The sequence below is a fragment of the Etheostoma cragini genome, chromosome 18, assembly GCF_013103735.1.
Source record: "Etheostoma cragini isolate CJK2018 chromosome 18, CSU_Ecrag_1.0, whole genome shotgun sequence".
Lineage (NCBI taxonomy): Eukaryota > Metazoa > Chordata > Actinopteri > Perciformes > Percidae > Etheostoma > Etheostoma cragini.
This window is the reverse complement of record NC_048424.1, coordinates 21,242,950-21,263,497: the sequence shown is the minus strand read 5'-3', so window position 1 is coordinate 21,263,497 and position 20,548 is coordinate 21,242,950. Positions and strand designations below refer to the sequence as shown.

Genomic DNA, 20,548 nt, shown 5'->3' with positions numbered 1-20,548 from the left:
TCCTGGCTAATAATTAATATCCATTACAGTGTCCACTTCATAGGGCAGGCCGGGTGCCCCAGGCAAAGTCCCAGATAACTGTAATAGTTAACGGGGACAAACTGGCTTTTTTTCCAAAAAGAAGAAAAATGCTGGCAGAGAAAGTTGAGTAAATAAGTGTAAGAGAGTAAGTGACAACAGTTGATGTCACTGGAAGAAGTAACTAAGGTGTTTCTTGATCCCCTCATCTGCCTGTATTATTTATGAAGACAGGAAACCTGATTACTTGGATTTGTCTCTGTTTTATTTACCACTTTCTCTTTCTCTTTCTGTCTGTCTCACTCTCTCTCCTTTGGACTCTCTACTTTCCCTTTCTAGGTAATGTTGAACAAAGGAGGTCACATGTAATACAGATACTTATTTCCGAACAACCACTTACTTTTTTGTCATGGGAAGAAAAGAAAAACATTAAATTACAAAGCAACTTCAGTACTGGTAATGTTTTCTGTCATAGTCATAGGTAATCTCATAGTAAAAATGTGCAGTTCTAACCCTAATCATTGATAAGGCACAAAGCGACAAAATCCAAGGAGGAGCGGCCACAGCCCCCTGGCATTGATCTCAAAACAACATCTTGTAGCAAGCAGCCACTTAAAGACCTGCTGGGTTCTGTTTTATTTCCTGTTGCTGGGAACATGGCATATATACGCAATCATTTTTTATCACAGCATTAAGAGCTAGCGATGAAAATTAACCACATGCAGACAAACATCAACGTCTCCTCATGCTGTAGTAGAGGTATGACAAAGAAGCGTCTCATTTGTAAGCAAGCAGTGCACAACAACTGTGAGCAACCAGCGTGACTGTGGAAGTTGTTCTATTCAATTCCATTCAAATCTGTGTGTTCTATGTGGTCGATGGCTACTTTTATTGTCTCATAAGTCAATTAGACTCCTCAGGGGTGCAAGTTAATGGCTTCTGTTTACTGATAAACACCAGACAGCTGGGAGTTGTCACCAAGCACAGGCCATTATATTCTCTCAATACAATATGGCAGATTCATATTTAGGTTCACTCTGCACTTACTTACTGCACACATAAATCAGCTGTCAACCATAGATCATTGTGTGTATTTCGATCAGATCAATACGAACGTGGACCTGTGTGCCATTATAAACCGTTATTACACAGGATCAGAGGTGGTGTAAGAGCGATGTTAAACGTCTCACCGGACAAAGAGCCAGTGATGAGAGCTCAGGTGATTTATGTAATAGGCTGCGGACAACATAAATGGAGAATCCTTTTTAACATTGTGACACCCCCTCAATCTGCAGGTCAGCAACTCGACCGGTTTAAGGATCTACTGACAGGGGTCTGTCATTATGTCTGAAATTTCAACAAAAAACATAGGCTACAGCGCCATATGGATACAAACCCAAACATGTACATGCTGTCACATATGCACTCCTGCACTGAGAAGCAAATAAGCAGACTGAGATGCACATGTGGGTTCATGAACTAATTTAACATGTTTCCAGCTGTTTTATTTATCTTTTTCCTTCCTTCCTGTCTGCTTTCTCTCTCCTCACTCTCTTCGTCGACTTGCAGGTTTTACCTGATCTTTTAAACTCTAACCCTCAGGCTGCATTGTGGAGCTGTGATAAGCAACCTCCTGTGTGTGTGTGTGTGTGTGTGTGTGTGTGTGCGTGTGTGTGTGTGTGTGTGTGTGTGTGTGTGTGTGAGTGTACATTATAGTGCACATGTACCCTGCTGTATACTTAAAGAAGTCTGTATGTGTGCCGCAGGGTTTATGATGTTTTTTTGCATACTTTGCACAGTTACCTGTGTGTTACAAATATGCTAAATATTAGACACATCATTTGCTTTTACCAGTAAATTTACAGAAATTACGCTTGTGATGACAGACATTTATTTGTTTCTAGCAGACCTGATTTTAATATATATCTTGGGGATTTACATTTTTGGTACAACTGCTTGTATGAGTGTTTGTTTGTGTGTGTGTGTGTGTGTGTGTGTGTGTGTGTGTGTGTGTGTAATGTGTGTGTGTGTGTTTGCGGACAACATACATTTTCTCAAGGCAGGCCTCTCTGGACATGTTCTGCACAAAGAGGTTAGATGCCAGGTTGAACAGCTCTTCCGCCCATTCCTGCATTAAATAAAACACACACACACACACACACACACATACAGAGTCAGACAAACCCTAGTGCTGAGGGTTGAATGGGGTGGTCTAATTTTACTAATGTGTTACGAATTAATGCAAACATTAGTTTGGATCTGCTGATGTGGAGATGCGGATAATGGCCATTTGAATTCCAAAAACATGCAGTCAACCTAACAGAAGAAATGGTGCCTTCATCACAAACCTCCACAGTAAACAGAGAATAAATAGTTCTTTAATCCCACCTATTTATTATCACATAAAAAACATTGATGTTGAGTAACTGATCCCATTATTGTTACACAGCCTTTTTCTCATATAAATGAACCTTTGTGGCATTAGAACAATCAGCTAAGCTTTAATTTCTGTAAAATATAAATCCTTTGTCTTTGTTTTGTCTTTATTGTGGTTGACTCAAATGCCTAGTTTATCACTTTACTCAGTTGAAAAACTTTAGTGCAGTCATTTCAGGAAAAGGTTTCATTAACATGGATCCCACAGACACGAATAGAACGCCTTATCATTATAATTGTTTTGTTCTCATGCAAAATATTTACCCTTGCCGTCTCCTCCTGGAAAGCCATGAAGTTCAGATAGGTGATGTTGACCATATCAGGGCCGCTCACTACTGTCAGCATCCTGTTCTCCATCTTCCCTGCTAGCGTGCTGACATCCAGTAGCTCACGCAGCTTGGCATCCTGAATAACGAAACACAAATGAGATAAAAAGCATCGCCATGATCAAATTCAGCAAGCCAGTGAAAGTCATCACGGGAAAAGTGTAAGGTATCATGTTGTGCCAGCGTCTGACCCCAGCTGCATACAAAATATAAAACACACCGCCTTTCCAATAGTGGCCTACAGTTTTTTTTTACAGGAATGTTTTTTTTATAAGGAAGTGAGAGACAGTCCTGCTCTGTGTCATGGTTTTGTGGTGTAACCTTGCTTTACAAATCAAATTGCCCTCTGAATGCACTGAACTGAAACAAGACCTGCCTGTTTTTGGGAGTTTGCACCTTGTCTGGCAGCTGATTTATGTGATTAATGAGAGGTCAGCTGTCTGAGGCCGACGGTGTGAGGAGCGAGGTGAGACACTGCAGCCCCAGACAATCTTGGTGTGACATGCAGGTTCCATATTAAAGGCTATAAAAGCAGCAAGCAAGGCAGGGTTAAGCAGCACTATCATGGGAGACATTTCCAGTGTAAACAACCTAAAAGGGCTGGAGGCATTAAAGTAATATAACTGATAAAAGAATGACACTGGTGAACTTGCTGGTACAATATATAGACTTTTACTGTTACAAAACACAGAAGCTCACAAAATATCTGCAGGGGATGGATAGTGTTATTTATTGTACTATCTTTGACCCCACGACAACTCTCTAAATGCTGAGAGCTTAATGCTTTTCAAACCTTGCTTCCAGCTCGTTTTTGTAGTATGGAAAACATCCTCCCGCCTGGTCACATTTCAAATTTAACTGTGGGAAATGATACTAAGAAGAGCCGCCAATGCACAGCAGTGCCTCGTGACTAGGCATAATCAGAGGATTCACTTAGCTGAGGAAATGAGATATGCTGTTTTTGCTAAGATAAGTTTTAAACAAATGTCTTTACAAATCCAGCTCATTCCTGAGAGGAAATCAAATCCACAGTGAGCAATGCAATTTACAGATTTCAGATGAATACAACTTTTCCCACAAACTTCATCGACTAACAAATTCCACAGGCTGACTGAGTCTGTTGTACGATGTCTGTTGTCTCTCAGAACAAAACATTGGACGCTGGCAACAATTCAGTTCCCACAGAGAAAAACAAAAAGAATTTGGATTCAGCAGAGGCAACTGTCTGAGGAAAATGAAGCCAAACTAATTTTAGAAAATATACATTTAAGCAGCTCAACTTATAAACATATAAAAAAAGCAATCTACAATGCCTTTAAGGTGCAAGAGAGGAATAATAACGATCTTTTTCTCTCCTTTGCTGCCCCAATACACAAGCAGCATACAAAATGGTTGCTCCGGCTTAATTAACACAACAAAAAAAGCCCTGTAAGAGATTTTGCAGAGAAAGCAAATGAGCTCCAACTAATTTAACCAATCAAACAAAGAGTATTATGTCCTGTGTCACGCTGATAAATGTCCTCTACATGTCCCTTACGCCTCCCAATCAAATTGTGCGGCTTAGTGGCGCCCATTGTTATCATGCTGAACTTTTCTGAGGCAATACATTTTCCCTATTGAAGAATCGCTCCCCACTGACAGCCTGTTTGTCTGCCAGCTTCTCATAGTCACCTTCTACAGCATGTGACTGCATGGAGAGATACAGTACTTTCTATAATTTTCAGAAGAGAAGAGGACGTGAAGCTTACATACGGCACATAGCAAAAAGGACAGGATTCCAGTTTTGTATGATTTGCTAATAAGGTTACAGTGACATAATCCTAGGCTTGACCACCAATCAATTGAACACTAAGTGCTGATTTGAATGGGAATCCATCTCTGTCCACTAACATAGTCTGAATGCCTCTAGCCGCTTCAATCAAAGCATAAAAAGCCACTTTCAATTTGCTAAAACACACAATGGCCAAGAACCCTTTGAGGGATGCTTTGGCAGACTGCCATAGATGAAAGCCTCTGAGAACAGACGAGACGACAGTAAGATTCATATTTCATTCTTTGCAGCGCTTGGACGTCAATACAATTTGATACTGTTTTGAGCGATGCTTCTTGTAGCCATTAGCTGAACATCCAGCTCATCTCCTTGTATGCAGTCAGCGCAGGACTTATCTGAGAGGGAACCTCAGGCACTCACAGCACATCAACTAGAGAAACATCAGCAGATATGTTGGAAAAGGAGAAAAACGAGCTGATGTCAGGGAGGCGGGCCCTGTTGGAGGAGGAGGAATGAAGAGAAATAGAAGTGAAGCCATGAAAAGAGAAGAACAGAAGAGGAGAGGAGTGGGCTCAGCCATGTGAGTGAAATGTAATTTGTGCCGGTGCATTGTGGGAGCAATTGGAGGCATGCCTGAGGTCCCAGTCACCACAAGAGATTTAGTGCCAAACAAGCTATGGGTGGGGGTTGGATGGGATTTAAGATGATGGTGTGGTTGAAGCAAGAGGATGCCTCACAGTCTCTGGACCACTGACTTTATATTTCTAGAGTGTATGCTTGTTAATGTGTTTTGTGTGTGTGTTCATTCAGGCATACACGACGCATGTTAGCAGCTGCAGTGTGTCAGTACCAGAGCCCTTCTCATTCACTTAGCATTCAGGTGGAACTGCAGCCTGAGGAAATACACAGACCTCCTCTTCCTGCTTTAGTTTGTCAAGAAGCCCAACCTGTCACCAGCCATGCACTCAAACTGTGTCCCACTCTGCTGGGCACAAGGAGAGGGATTCAGATTGGGATGGGAAGCCAGCCACACCTCAGGTCATTAAACCTGCAGCACGACACCTGTCTCAACTCACACCCCAGCCCGCTTGGACTCGCACAATCACAAATGCATACGCAAACACACACACACACACACACACATACACACAGTGTCACACGTTTGTGTGTGCATTCAAACACACAGAAATATCATATCAAAGGACATGTCAATATGAATGATTAATGATGAAACTACCTACCACTTGTAATAATTGATTATGTGTCAAGGATAGGTGCTTTATTAAGTAAAAAGCGCCTCGTTCCAGGAAGGTGCTGCTGGTGTACAAATTGATGCTACAGTTTTTTAATGCCCCAACTCTCACAAGACATCCAGTTCACAGAGTAGTGTGTTAAAAGATACACACCATTCTGGTTGGCATCTTGTGGAGGCCTGTACTTTATTTGACCCCGCCAGGCTGTGCAGTTTGTAGAAGTTCACACTACATTTTTTAAAGCTTCTGCAGTTGTTAAACTGAAAGGCTGTTTAGAAAGCACGGAGCTTAAGACATGATTTCAAGGCTTTAAGATTTTGTTGGATGCAAATATTAACTTTTGCATGATGTATATAAGTTGTATAATGTCACATTTTGAAACCTGGTGTGAACGGTCAGATACTATCATCATCTGCTGTGTATCACCTCATGTGACCTCACACTTTTACACACTCCTCATGAATTGCTAATCCCTTCATCCAAGAAAACACCCAATTATGGCCCTCTTAACCCCAAAGAAGCACGAGTAGAGATAAACATAACCTCTCATGAGTGGTAGGGCTTGAAAGTTATAAATGACTTCACATCAGCATTCAGAGGAGTGCATCTTAACTTGTGGAGCGGTGACACTGTGGAGAAGCACTGCAGGTTGAGCACGGCATTCTCCCGCTGCTGGCTAGTCTTACTAACTAACAGAGCGGCAAGATGCTGCTGGTGGGGCCAGTAGAGAGCTTCAGGCATTTGGAAGGAAATTATGGGATATCAAGCTGGGGGCAATGTGCTTGTTCTGCCACACAAATACTGTGCAGACGCAGGTTTTCTGTTTATTTCTCATTTTCTTTACGCATCCATGGGTGGAAATAGATGTGTAGCGGTGGCTGGATGCTGATTTGCCTTAAGTTAATTACATTAATGCCATTTTTGTGTTCAGGGTTGGTTCAAGTGTGTATTTTGTGTGTTGAACATGCTTCCTTGTTTATTAGCCAGTATGAGTCAGTGAGTGTACAGAGCATTTCGCCCGGAACACAGCTAATCCTAAAACGACTCCCTCTCCTAGCAATGCAGTCATTTATTTAAGAGGGTCACACTGCATCTGCAGAGCATGTTTTACACATTAGCTACATCACAACTTACACAGACAGAAAGTATTGGAACACTGATCCCATTACAAGGAAAAGACCCGTTTTTCTTGTCAAGCTAAAGCTGTTTCCCGCAAAAGATATTGCTGATCATCTGCTTACGCATGCACGCGCACACACAGTCACAAAAAATGTAGACATCACATTCTTCAGGCATCTGTAACTATATATACATCGCAAATACATTTTTAAAAGAACTTTCTTCAGACTGGTCAAGAAACAGGTAAAAAATTGAAGACAGTGTAACGTTCAGAAAATGTTCAGTGTAGAAATCATAGGATTTTCCTGAAAAATCTTAGGCAAGTTAAATTGTCCAAAAGCTAAATGGGTTTTAGAAGCTGCATACACACACACGCACACACACATGCACATGAACAAACACACAAACAAACAAAGAAACACAAACAAAGAGACAAAGAAAAAAGAATCTCACACTTCACACCCTCACAGTGGGGAAGTACAGTGTGAAGCATTTCTGCTACAGGGGGGCACCATGTAGTTCAGCTTTAAAGCTTTTCTGCTGATCAAGCAGCCTGTTTGATTCAGCCTCAATAGCAGCAGCGTTTCATATGAGGATGGGAGAGCTGTCTGTTTCCATTACAGCTCTGCAGTTTCATATTTTAAACTTCCCCAGCTTGGAAACTGCCTTACTAGTTTTTCAAGCTTGAGGTAAAACTCGGCCACCATGCAATGCAGTGTGTACAGACTGAAGATAAGCCACAGCTAAACCTCTCACAAACAACTGATTGTAAACACGACCAGAGAACGTGAATGAGAACAAAAGATGTAAGGTGCGAGGGGAGGCAGTCTTTGATTCTGGACTGCCACCCCTCCCTCTATCTGCATCCTGCTCTCATCCTCTCATCTGTAAGGCTTGCTGTCTGCTGTTCTTTGTTATTCTCCCACATCTTCATAATTCATTTGAGCACTAAAGTGTCAGTAGATGCAGACCACCACAGTTTTATGAGGCAGAGGATTGCCCACAAGGCCAGGAGTAAAAGGTCAGTGCTTCATCAGTCAGCTGTCAGGTTATGCATCACTGAGTATGGATGTGTGTGTGTGGTGTGTGTGTTTGTGTGTGTGTGCCCCTGTATTCATAAGCCAAAAAAGACATTCTCAAAAAAGGGGAAAGGATTTGCTTCGGGTTAAGTGCCAAAATTATGTTAAATTCTTAAAATGATACTTATTTTTCTTTAAGCCATCTGGCTCTCTTGCCTGTAATGCATCTGTATCGGCTACAGCCATCAATGAGGCATCAGTAAACAGAGTTTGAGAGTTCAAGGATGCAGGGTAGCTAAAACAAGGCTGGTGTGTAAGTGTGAAAGCGTAATGATTTAAACTGTTAACCCTCCTCAACTTAATATTTTCTCTTTATATCGCAGGTGTTTGATTTAGGGGTTTAATGGTGTGAATTAAAGAAGTGAATTAGAGAAAAAAAGCTTAAGATCATCATTAGCACCCCTCTACATCTGCCAGTGATGCATCACGGCCCAGGTTGACAAAACGCGTGGGAGAAGGTTAGAAGCTCATACGGACTTGACAATCCCTCGTTCCAGTTTTTCAATAACGGCATTTCATTAACCCTGAAGCAGCGAGACATGAAACAAGAGACAGAAGGGTGAACAGAGGGGAGACAGAGAGCAAATATCACGCAATTTCAAAAAATGCCAGCACATCAGCAATAACTTGTGCTGACAGGCATCCATTTTTATGTCTTAGGGAAGTGGCATAACATTCACACCCAATGCTAATCATTTTATGACACACAGTGGAGCTGAGTATCACACATTAAGGAGAAAGGTTTTTTTTTTTCTTTCTAAAGAGCAGTTATACAACAACTATTTATCTCATTTTAACAATAATCTAACCACGGACTGCGACAAACTTATTACAGTATTCCTCTAACAGGTCAGATGATTTAATCGTCCACCCACACAGGAACAGATTTTGAAGGACTTTGAAAAGATGACAAAAGTCACCTACCCACTACCACAGTGTTAAGTGGAATAAAACTGCTGATGTCTGACAGCTGTTGACAGCTGTTGACTACAGCCTCGGCCAGAAAATGGCAGAAACTCCTAATTTAGTCTGCCACCCCGCATCTCATTCAGGCTTCTGTGTCATTGCGGAGAAGCACATTCTTCATGGGAAACATAAGGAATGCTTGACAGCATTTGACAGCAAATCACAGCCCCCTCGATAACTTAATCATCTGGATTTTACCGTCACCCGACAGACACTGTTACAGAGAATAGGCCACAGAGGAGCACTCACTGCTTCTGACGTTTCCTCCACCATATTCTTTCAATAACTCATCTCCTGAGCGGGAATACGTGTGTGTGTCTGCTTTTGTGTTTGTGTGTGCACCTCCTATAAGAACATATACTATAAATTACCAACACATTTTGCATTTCATTTTGGCTGTAATATCATTTCATTTATTTCACACCATTTCATTCTTCAAATAACTTCTGATATTGCAGCATGTATAACAATTGTTTTTTTTCTTCATTTTACGGTCATCGTGACCCCAATCTTTCCAAAAACACTAGTAGGAAAAGAATCTCTATTGAATGCACATGATGACCACAGGGCTTTGAAGAGAAAAATACTCTAGGAATGGGGAGGAAATTGGACAATCTTCCTGAGAAATCTGCTTTTGCTCTGGCACCAAGGTAAGAAGCATAATCTAATAAACATTTTATCTGTGCTGCAGAAACCCAATTTTGTATTTGTTTGTTTAATGACTGTTCAAGGACAGATTCATATTTTGCATATAGACTCATTTATGTGTACTAGCCTTTAAAGACATGATTCTTATCAAATATGCAGAAGAGGAGCAGAACCACAGGCTTCAAATGTAAGTATTTTTTGACAATTATTTCCAAAAGAAAGTCTGAAATTAAATATAAATATTGCATGAGAAACTAGAAAGGAAGATCTCCTTCATAAAGGGGTCACACCCTCACCCAACACACACACTCCCACACCCTCTTTTAATACAATATATAATATAATATAATAAATATTTCTTAACTGATCATAACTTATAGTTTAGGCCTCTATAAAACATTACTTGCTGATCGATGAACGCAGGTTTCAATCCTACACTTACACAGCTACACTTACATTTGTATCCAAGATTTTACAATTAACAATCAAGTTTTCAAGTCATTAGGTTGGTAAAGATATAAAATGTGGCAGCAATAAAGAAAGAAGATGTTTTGCACTAAACTTCAAGGATGGTGTTTGTCATTGTAAACACTCTTAAAAAAAAAGACTCCATTGTAAAATAGGTTCTTTAACAGCTGTTTGAGTCCTTACATACACATTCGTGGAAACAAAATCACAACGCCTGGACGAGACACAAGAGAATACAAGATTATACTGCCATTAATGGCCCAAAACAGACTTTTGTAGCATATGCCTGAGTAACACAGGGAATAACAGACCTGAAGAAAAGCAGACTGCAAACATGGATTGAGAGGGAACATAAAAGCTTGGAGGGCAGGACATGAGGATAATTATACAGAGGAGACTAGCCACATTTCTGTCACAGAGAGTCCCTTTTCACCTCAGTTCCGGGGAATGTAACCTGCATAACAATCTGTTCCAAGGGCATGCGTTCTTTATTCAGTAGCAGATTGAGGTCGTAAATTTTACATTTGTTCATACATGCATGTGTGCACTACTTTAGGTCCTTGAGAGCCTGTAAGAGCAGGTCGTTGTCCGAGGGAGAAAGAGTTTGAAGGAGTGGGAGAGAGGACACAAAAAGAGGCGAGCGGTCGATTCACGCTGTGTGTGAATCATTGTGAAGGAAAGACGGAGAGACAGAAGGGGCAAGGGGCGAGGTTTGATAGGGTGGAAGCAGTCTACCTGGCATTCCCTCTTCTTCTGGCTGGCTAAGCTCACATTGGCCAGACAGGAAGGCAGAGGCACAGACAGGAGTTGGCTGACCTCAGATCCACCATATGAACTCCAGCAGGAGAAAAATAATCAACCGTTGTGACTCACGAGCTCTGCACTTCTCATTAGAGCGAGCAGCAAACAAAACTGGGAACTTTGGTGACACACAAGACAAAAAGCTGAGCTGGCAATCAACTCAAACACGCAGATCACTTGGATGAAGAATTAAGTAAAGCATGAGCAAGTGTGTTGTGTAATAAACGATAGACTGCCAAAAACGAAGCTGAGAATTTTATAAACAGGCAAGTGTCAAAGAGACTCACAGATTTTTGAACACTTTGGAGGGTGATGGTATCGACATGGCATATAAGAAACATTTCAACTAGCTAAATGGATTAGATAGAAAGGGAAGGCAACATCTTTGGTCAATGATCTGGTTTAGTTCAGGGTAAGAGAGAATAAATGATCCAAACACCAGGTCAAATGAAAGAATGACAAAATGCCCATTTAATACCATTTTATTGAAAGTATGCATCAAAAATATGGAAGCTCCAATTTGACGTTTAAAATTCTGTTTGTTTTTCCCCCCATGCTACTTAAAAATACTTCTTCTATCTCAGCATGCCTCAGGTATTCTGGTCACCCACGCTCTGTGACTCATTCGCATCAATTTGTGAGGTGAATGAACCCCATTCTGTTCAAGCTGTCCATCAAATATCAGTCTTTTAGGGGTGGCTCTAAAAACAGCTCCCAGGCACCAGAAAATTCCAGGTACACAACTACAGTAATTATCCTGAAGTCATTCAAAAACTCTAATTTAGTGCGGGCAGACTTATGGAAATGCCGAGAAAATGCTAACAGCATTCAGTACATAGAGTACTGGAACAGGTGGAAGCGACACAGGCATGTCCACTGGCACACAAGAAGGCACAGATGCATAAACACCCACACAAAGACTAATAAACCGGGTTAGTGCAAAAATAGACAGGGAGCAACAGTTGAGAGAGTGGTGGAACCTGCATCCACATTTTTGATGCACCCTGGAGCTACACACTGAATTCCCACCTGCTGTTTGTGACCATGAACTCTTACTTCCCTGGGGAGGACAAATCAAAAAAGTATCCAATTATCAGAATAACTAACTGTAATTGCACATGCAGAAAGTAGACAAATACAATATGAATAATTCCTTAGATATGTAACTCTGAATTAACAAACATACATAGCTACAACAGTGAATTGTATTGCCAGCAAGCCGCAAGACACAGTGCAGACATTTTTCTTATAGCAATGTGACAAACACCAACGCCAGGAATCCAAACCATCAAAAAAAAATTGCAACCTAGACTTTTTCTTGAAGTGCATTATAATTTCTCCACCACTGATTTCACTTTCTGCTCTTCAATCAAAATCAACCTTGTCCACTTAAAGCGGCCTGCTCAGACTCAGGCTATGTGTTTGAAAAAAGGGGCCACCTCCAGCCTTCAGTCCTCCCTCTGGCATCCTGCTCGCTCCCTCAAAGAGCCAGGATACCCACACAGAGAGATAGAGGCCCCGCAGGGGAAATGTCCACAATGGGGTCTAGGAGTAAATAATTTATACGAGTCCCTGTTGGCATAGTGCAGCCTTCGGGCTGTAGATGCTCTAGCACTGCTGCTGCTGTATGGACGCAGCATATGTCCACTCCCTCTAGCTGTTTCCATTCTCGCCATCTTTTACTTACACCCCGCCTTCTTCATAAAAACCTCCAATATGCTGCCCTCCTCGCTGTGTAGAGGACACTACACAGACTCCAGCCCCAATGACATCTTTAATAATTCTGACCAGAACCAATTGGGTTTATTAGGGGACATTCCTGCAGGACTAAGGGGGAGTGCTGTGTAGCATCAGAAGTAGTCGACATGCTGTATAAAGTAATAGTGAAGGTGAAGAGAAGGGGCTGTGCTTCGTCTTTCTGCTGATGGAGACGTACACAAAGATCTGGCTTTAATCATCCCCGAGACTTTGTCCTAGCTTTGTCCAGATTTGTTAGGCTCATGTGAATGACGCACAGGAGTTGCAATATTAAAGTAGTGTTTTGTTTTCCATATTGTGTTTTTTGTCTATCATGATGTGACATTACAAAAGAGATTTAAATCAGATTTGATTAGATCACTCAAAAGTGGGGTGGCTTTGCAAATACAGGGCTGTAGTGAGATATGGAGCAGTAGTGGACTATCCCTCTCCCCTGTTGTTAGATCAGGAGGCAAAGGGTGGGGGAGAAATTAATAAATTAGACCTCAACTAAAATGTAAAATAAGTATTTACCATTTAAACGCACACCTCTTACCCATGATATAATTTAAACTTTCACTGTTTTTAAAGCATCGCAGGGCTCAAGCTTGAATTAAATCGTAAAGTGGCATCACAAAAACATTTATTATCAGTTACACTTATGAGGCCTTTGTGCCTGCCATTAAGGTGACGCTCATAGAACAAAATCCACAGGTAAAATCAACAGTAAAGTGTACTGCCATGGCAGATCTTAAGTAAAACAGAATGTTCCTCACTTCAGAGCACATTATTTTTCTGTGAAATCACTACAGAGCTATTACATGAGAGTCTCTTAGGCCAGCGAGGGTATGTTCTTCAGACAGCAAGGTATTCTGGGTCATTTAGGAAAAACAAAGTCTGAGGGAACAGTTGTTTAGCACCAGGCTGTCAAGCCAGTTCACACACTGTTCCGCGCACTGGAGAGCAACATTTCCAGGGTGACATAATTCTGTGTATAAACAGCCCTAATTGGGCCACCAAATCCCTCTGCAAACATTTGAGGATCCTCTGGAAGCATCGTGCTGCGATAATTGTGATTTATCCTCTGTCTGTAGTCATCATTTAGCCTTTTGCCATCATTAGCTTCGCCATGACACAGAAAGCCTGCTGTCCCGACATCCCCAGACCATCTGCCAGGCGGGACCATGCCAGCTATCAACCTAGAAGCCACCTACCGCCCTCACATAACGCCCCATTTGGTATGGCATCTGTTTGCCTCACTGATCTGCCAACAAAGGATTACCAAATCTTTAAACAAGAGCTCATATATTTAATATTCAACAGGCCACGGTGTTAATGACACACATGATGGGAGAAATCAAAACGCCATGCGGAACTAGCCTCCATATCTGATTGGCTTAGATTCTGCGTGACCGATCTCTGATAAAAGATGATTATAAGCCCACAGTTGTTCAACAGACACCTACTGCACCTCTAAGCTTAATTAGCCAGTCTAGGTGTCTAATGTTGGTCCAGGAGATGTCTCTAGAGAAAATACCTGCTGCTTGTTAACAGACAATCCAAACCAGCTGATTATCAGAGAGACCTTTGGCTTGAAATTTGTCTGCTGCTTTTCTTACTTGGCCAACGAAATGATAGAAACAGGCTAGAAGGTATTTGCATAAACATTGGGTCTGTCAGTCCACTTAACTCCACACACTTCACAATTGACAGCCATATCAAACTCTAGGAGAACACTTTCTTAACAATATAATGTAAAAGGAACAAACTACATACTACAGTACTAGTTAGTGTGGATCAATTCTTTAAGGACATCATTCTAACAGAAAGGCACATATTAAGTGTTCCTATTATAACAGATGCTTTCACAATAGGCAGGCCAAACTTAATACCATTGCCTTTTCTCCAAAATTATTGGCCTAAACATTTTGGACTAATCAAATCAGACATGCACTCATCTTCTTCCACACCCCTGAAAGAGAGCATATGAAAACCTAACCTTAACCCTAACCCTGTCATCATTCTTGGTGGACATAATAACAACTGGCTCAAATTACTGTGAGTGCAAATATACATATGACAAAGATACTAGATAAATAGCATTAATTTACACAGGACCAGCAGCAGAAACTGTACTTGTGACTGTACCGGCAGAGATCATTATTACCTACTGAAACCAAATGCCTGCCAGTTGCTTCATAAAGCAGTGCCTCCAACAGAGCAATATGCAACAAAAGTCCTTGAGCAGAAAATCTGGCTTGGGGAAATGTTTCAATAATGGCAGTATATTACATTACTGTACACAGTGGGGATGAAATAATTTCACCTGTTATTAACTGAAGATGTTTCTTCAAGTGTCGTTTTCCCGATGCTAAAGGAATGGTCTACCTTAGTATTGAATGTTAACAAAGATATTGTATGAAGGGTAATGGAATGTATCAAAAGGCCGGTATATTGAGGTTTGTAAGAATAACAAATAAAGGAAATTGAGCTGGCTTACAGTACTGACAGAATTTTCACTTGCTTTTAAGATAATAGGATTTTAAAACTGCACATGAGGCTACAATACGTGTTAAGAAGACTTCCTCATTTCCAGAGTGTTGTCTGCATCCCTGGTAAGTGTTACACTTGTGAAACAGAACATGCAGTCTGTCAGCTACAAAACCATGTGGTGTCCAGAATGGAAGTGGCCCAACAAAGGGCTGCAACAAATGTCACACAACTTCCTGTGGAAACAAATGCACAGAAAGTGAAATCATTCAAGAAGAAAAAAAACAGAGCATCCAAGTTCTCAGATCCATACACAAGTTTTTCGGAACACCATTCCATGGAGAAAAACAGCGAGGGAGATCAAAAAAAGTGAACGTGCCTTTCACCTCCATTTCCTCTGGTCCTTTGAAAAGGAAATAGTTGACGAGAGCTCTGTGGTCTCTAGAGCAGCAGCATTACGAGTCCGACATTTTCTTTTACTAACCCTCCTGAGATTTACTATCGAAAACCAATTAAGTCCTTGGCGTGCTTGTGTACTTGGAAGGGATCGTTGGGGGGAGTGAGAAAGGTCACCTGTCTCTTTACGTGTCTGCACTGAAAAGGCCCTTTAAATACACACACACACACACACACACACACACACATTTATACATATAGCCACAATAATGATCACACAAGCACAACCATATGCGCCACGTCCCCCAATCTCACCTATGTGATTAATGGTGTTAGCAGCTGACTAGTGCGACCAAGGCAGCAATCAACAGTAGCTGCTCTCTCATCTCATCCATCCTCCACGATCCGTTCACCACATATCTGCTAGACAGATGGACAGCAGAACGGCGGGAACCTCTGAGGAGATATTGATCACCCCCCGATTAAATCCGAACAAATTAGAGAGGAAAGGGGAGAAACTCTCTTCTGCCTGCAGGCGTGTCTGGATGTTTACTTAACTATGCAGAGGCTGTTTCGAGAATGAGATATCTACAGTTTGAAATGATCAATGATCATTGGCATTGCTTCATTAGTGCTGCTTCGTTAACAATCGTGGTCATTAGCAAAGTAAGGCAGATTATAGTTTTCAATTAAAGTTATGAGTCATTTGAGATGCTTAACTTCCAAAAATCTAAATTTAAAAAAGTAGATTAAATTAAATTTTCTCCAAAAACTCTCTCAAGGAAATGAACATGGAAATGGTTCTAAAGCTGTGCCAGAGGAGCTTCATATCTCCCAGTCCGTCTAATAGCTTATTGCAGATCCATGAACATTTAAAAGGACCACAGAATAGCAAGCCTAAAGTGTCACATTTGCTAAACTTGTTAGTTTTTAACTCTTGTCCCTCAATCACTTTGTGTTCAAGTCTGGAACAGCTGACAGATCTCAGCAAATGTTGTTCCAATTACTGCAGTGCAACAAACTCCCTAGACTGGCGGAGACATGTGCTATTCAGCCAAAATAGAAGAGATAAAGAAGAAGACTAGAGAAGAGGTGTGAATGTTTTACATGAAAGGAGACTTAATTGGCGGTTCATGTGTTCGTTCCTATGCTCTCCTGTCAAAGTCACAGTATGTCAGAGAGCTTTTCCTGCCCTTGTTAGCGCTATGTTCGTCCTCTCCTCCTTACGGTTTCCATGGCAACGGACTCATCAAACTGGTCATAAACCCTCATATTTCATACTCATCTGCAAGATGGGCAGGTTATATTAGTGTGCATGTGTGTGTGCAGACAGTGTGGGGGGCGCTATATGTCTCTGCTGAAAGTTAAGTCCATTCTTTGTCAAAATTGTTTCACTGTAATACACAGAGATTATTTTTCTGAAATAACAACATTGATGTAGAGAGACTATTTCAGATACTGTTATAAATAAATACATTTTAGTTGTTGTTTTTTCCTATGTAAGCCTTGTTTTAAAGTAAAAACCAACAAACCAATCGTTAGAGTCTTTAACTAATCAATGAGCCATGAATAAAGTTAAATGAGGTAAAGGCTTAGGGTTAGTCTATCCAGTGTAGTTAAATATCTATATGCTAAGTAATGATTGGGATCCCTACCTGATGGCTGAAAAAGAAGAACTAGTTCAATATGTTGAGACTGACTGATTGCCCCGTCGATAGCAGGACTGCTAAGAGCCACTGATTGTAGACTTAAGTCACCTAGCAGTGGCAGGCTAAACAAGCTATTGTTAAGATTCACGGCCAGTATGATAAATCAAATGAATATGATAATGATTTTTAGTAAATGTAGTTTTTAGTTTGCAACAAGTTACAATAGGATGAATAATTGCACAGTGCACATCTCCCAGGCAGGCTACATAGGAAATTCAGAACATTACATACATAAACATTTAAAATAATTAGCCAAACCAATGGATAGGCAGTTGACATAAATACCTAATATGAATGTATTAACAGGTGAAATAATTACCTAAACTTAATGGATGATGGTCATGTTAGCTAGAAGAAATTGATAAAAAGGTTATTATATTAACTAAAGTAATGGATAAACAGTTGAAATAAGCTAACAGTAATAGATAAATGGTTGAAAGATCCAGCGTGTTGATAAAGAGGTACTTACTGATACATCTATCTATCTAGACTGTAAGTGTGGACTAGCCTTCCTCTACCTGTAGGAACTAAAATGAAAGACAAATGGGTGCCTGTGTTAACAGTCATTTGTCTTCACCAACCATTATGCCGACTTTCTGCTGGCAGCAGCTGGGCTCTGTAGTCTGAGAGCTCCCGTTCGGACTGGTTCTTATTTGATCAGGGCCAGTTCCACTGGGATGACCTTTGCTGGCTTAACAAAATGTCACATCTGATTTCACTGCAAGCATCAAGTGACTTGGAGACCATGTGCCAAGTTCTACTGGAATAGACTGACACCAGTAGTGACTAAGAAAAAAAAGAATCATCACGAGTCAACAGTTTAGCAATTAATGTGTTTCCATGGTTGTGATATACCTTACAATCTTTCCCTCCAGTGATACAGATCAATCCTCCCTCAAAGCAACATTTGGAATTGTATAGACATTACATTTTTGTCACTTTTAAGTTAATTTATTTAACTTTCTTTATCATGTTTTTTTTTAAAATATACTTCTGCTTTTCTTTTTGTCTTCCTCTTCTGTTGCCGTGTGTCTGAATTGCCTTGTAACTTAATAAAGGAGTTGTGATTGTATCTAACCAATGGTCTTCTGTTTGAATTACTTTGATACAATGTGAAGCACACAGAGTTGACGTAACTAAATTCAATAAAAGGGACAACTAAGAAACACATAAGACACTATGGATGTCTTATATTATTGGATGTTACAGCTTGTTTTCGAAGCTCTGGGGGAATAATATTAGAATTGGTTTTCGCTGATCCTTAAAGCAAGCATCCAAACCTTTTTTACTACCAAGCTACAATAATGCAAAGAGAAGAAATAATTCTCATTTTCCTGGGTAAATAGTTTGAGACATTCCAGCTGGGGTTCTGCTAAAGGTGGAAACTTTATCGGCACAGGTGCTCCATTGTGCTTCTTTTTCTTTTTCATCAAGATAGTCATCTTTGGACCCACTTGGGTAACTCTCTCTTTGCCCTCACACAGGCCCCTCTGTTCATCATTACAGTCTCTATTTCATCTGTTTATTCATTCACTCAGTCTTCCTGGTCCAGCCACTCAGGTCTCATGTTAGCTGGGAATAGGAGCAGCTTCTGAGGTAGTCCAAAGAGAGGGTGAGCATCACCTTCGATTTCTCCACAAGCTGTAATCAGATGGCAAGCTTTACACCAGGGGAATTTCTCTTTGAGCAGTGATCATCTACGTAACGGAATCAAACCCAATGATGGACCCTGACACCCTTGGGTATCAGAATCCATCGTGCTAACTCTTTCTTTGTTTTTTTCACTCTGTTGCTGCCACTCGCCTGGAGGTTAAATTTATGCATTGATCGGGATCAATAGCTCATCTTTGACCAATGACAAATAGTGCTTCAGTTTTTTTTTAATGAAAATCTATAATATTGTTGATATATAATTACCTTTTACTGCAAGCCAATTTGCCCTGCGGCCAATCCCCCTGATGAAACTGATAGTTAGAAGCAATGTGGTCTCGCATTGCCAAACCTTCCTCCACAGCACTTTAGAGGAGGTTCTGGCTAGTCCACACAGCATTCCGGAATGGGAGAAAAACATGCTCAGGTTTATTGGCATTTCTTTAAACCAATCACAATTGTCTTGGTCAGTGCTGAGCACTAGACCACTAGCCAGGATGCCTCTATGGAACATATACGTTAAAAAGTTGTTTTAGTGGTGCAAAAGAAAACTCAGATTGGACAGACGGTCTAGGTAAGTGTTTGGATTTACCCTGCAGAGATCTGAGGAGCAGTTAACCATAGTGCTCAGAAATCCACCAGTTAAAAATTCCAACACAAAGAAAGCGGAAGGTGACAGACATAAGCCTGAAAAGAGTCAAATCTGGTGGAATTTCCGTCGGCAACGGAACAATCCTGGAAGTTAAAGTTGTGGATATAGACTAAGAGCAATGGTATCGGTATCCAATGTCTTCCTCACATGTTGCCACTGACGGAATTGCCAGACTGACTGAAGCGAGGGAAAGATGGGAGGAGACAACACGCTTGGATAGCGTAATGGCATGTTTATTTCAGTGACCACAATGACACAAATTGCCATGTGTATGATGCTGTGTGCGCTTGTGTGTGCAGTATGTGTCTGTGAATCATGTCTAAAATTGGAGTGTGTGGGAGTTCTTTCAGACCCTGTCACCTGAGAGACAGTTTCAGGGCTCTGTGAACAAAACTGTCTGTGAGCCCGCTGGAGAGGAAAGAAGAGCCACACTTCTATTACTTCCATTCATTCACATTTACCACATAAAAATCTTACAATTTTTCATGAGCCATCAGACAGAGCTCCTGGCTTATTTACGAGAAGCAACTGTAAAAGTTTCACATTCATCTTCAGAGGACAGAAAATAAAACGGCAACAATTTAGATAATATTACTTGCTAAAGGCATTTCTATGAAAAATAATTCACTGGTTCCAGCTTCTCAAATGGGAATACTTACTGGTTTCGTTTTGTAATAGTACACTTTGAGTTTTGAGACTGGCATTGGAACTGTTGGTCATACAAAACAAGACATTTGATGTTTAAATAAAATTTGTTAAACTACAATTTTTTCCAGCTCTAGTTTAATACTATAATAGTTTTCTGTGCTACTAGTAGAAAATCCAGGAATACATTATTCCTTCAATCTCTCTATTTCTCTCTTTTTTTGATAATTTCTTTGGGCATTTTTAGGCCTTTATTTTCACAGGACATATGAAGACCTAAAAGGGGAAGAAAGGGGGAATGGCACGCAGCAAATGGACGCAGGTCAGAGTCGAACCCGCGGCCGCTGCGTTGAGGCGTAAATCTCCATACGTGCGCCTGCACCA

General features: G+C 40.8%; 1 protein-coding gene across 5 annotated transcripts in view; it reads right to left on the bottom strand.

The window, feature by feature from the left end:
• The window catches only part of LOC117961090 (1-phosphatidylinositol 4,5-bisphosphate phosphodiesterase beta-1), a 165,155-nt gene that overhangs the window by 46,777 nt on the left and 97,830 nt on the right, over nt 1-20,548 (bottom strand). For all 5 annotated transcript variants that reach the window (XR_004660315.1, XM_034899489.1, XM_034899488.1 and 2 more), the window contains 2 exons: nt 2,719-2,859; nt 2,067-2,146 (listed from right to left, as the gene is read on the bottom strand). Coding sequence is in view for 4 of the 5 variants with exons in the window: in XM_034899488.1 (XP_034755379.1) it covers nt 2,067-2,146; nt 2,719-2,859 (221 nt within the window). In the remaining variant the exon portion in view is untranslated. The remainder of the gene's footprint in view (nt 1-2,066; nt 2,147-2,718; nt 2,860-20,548) is intronic.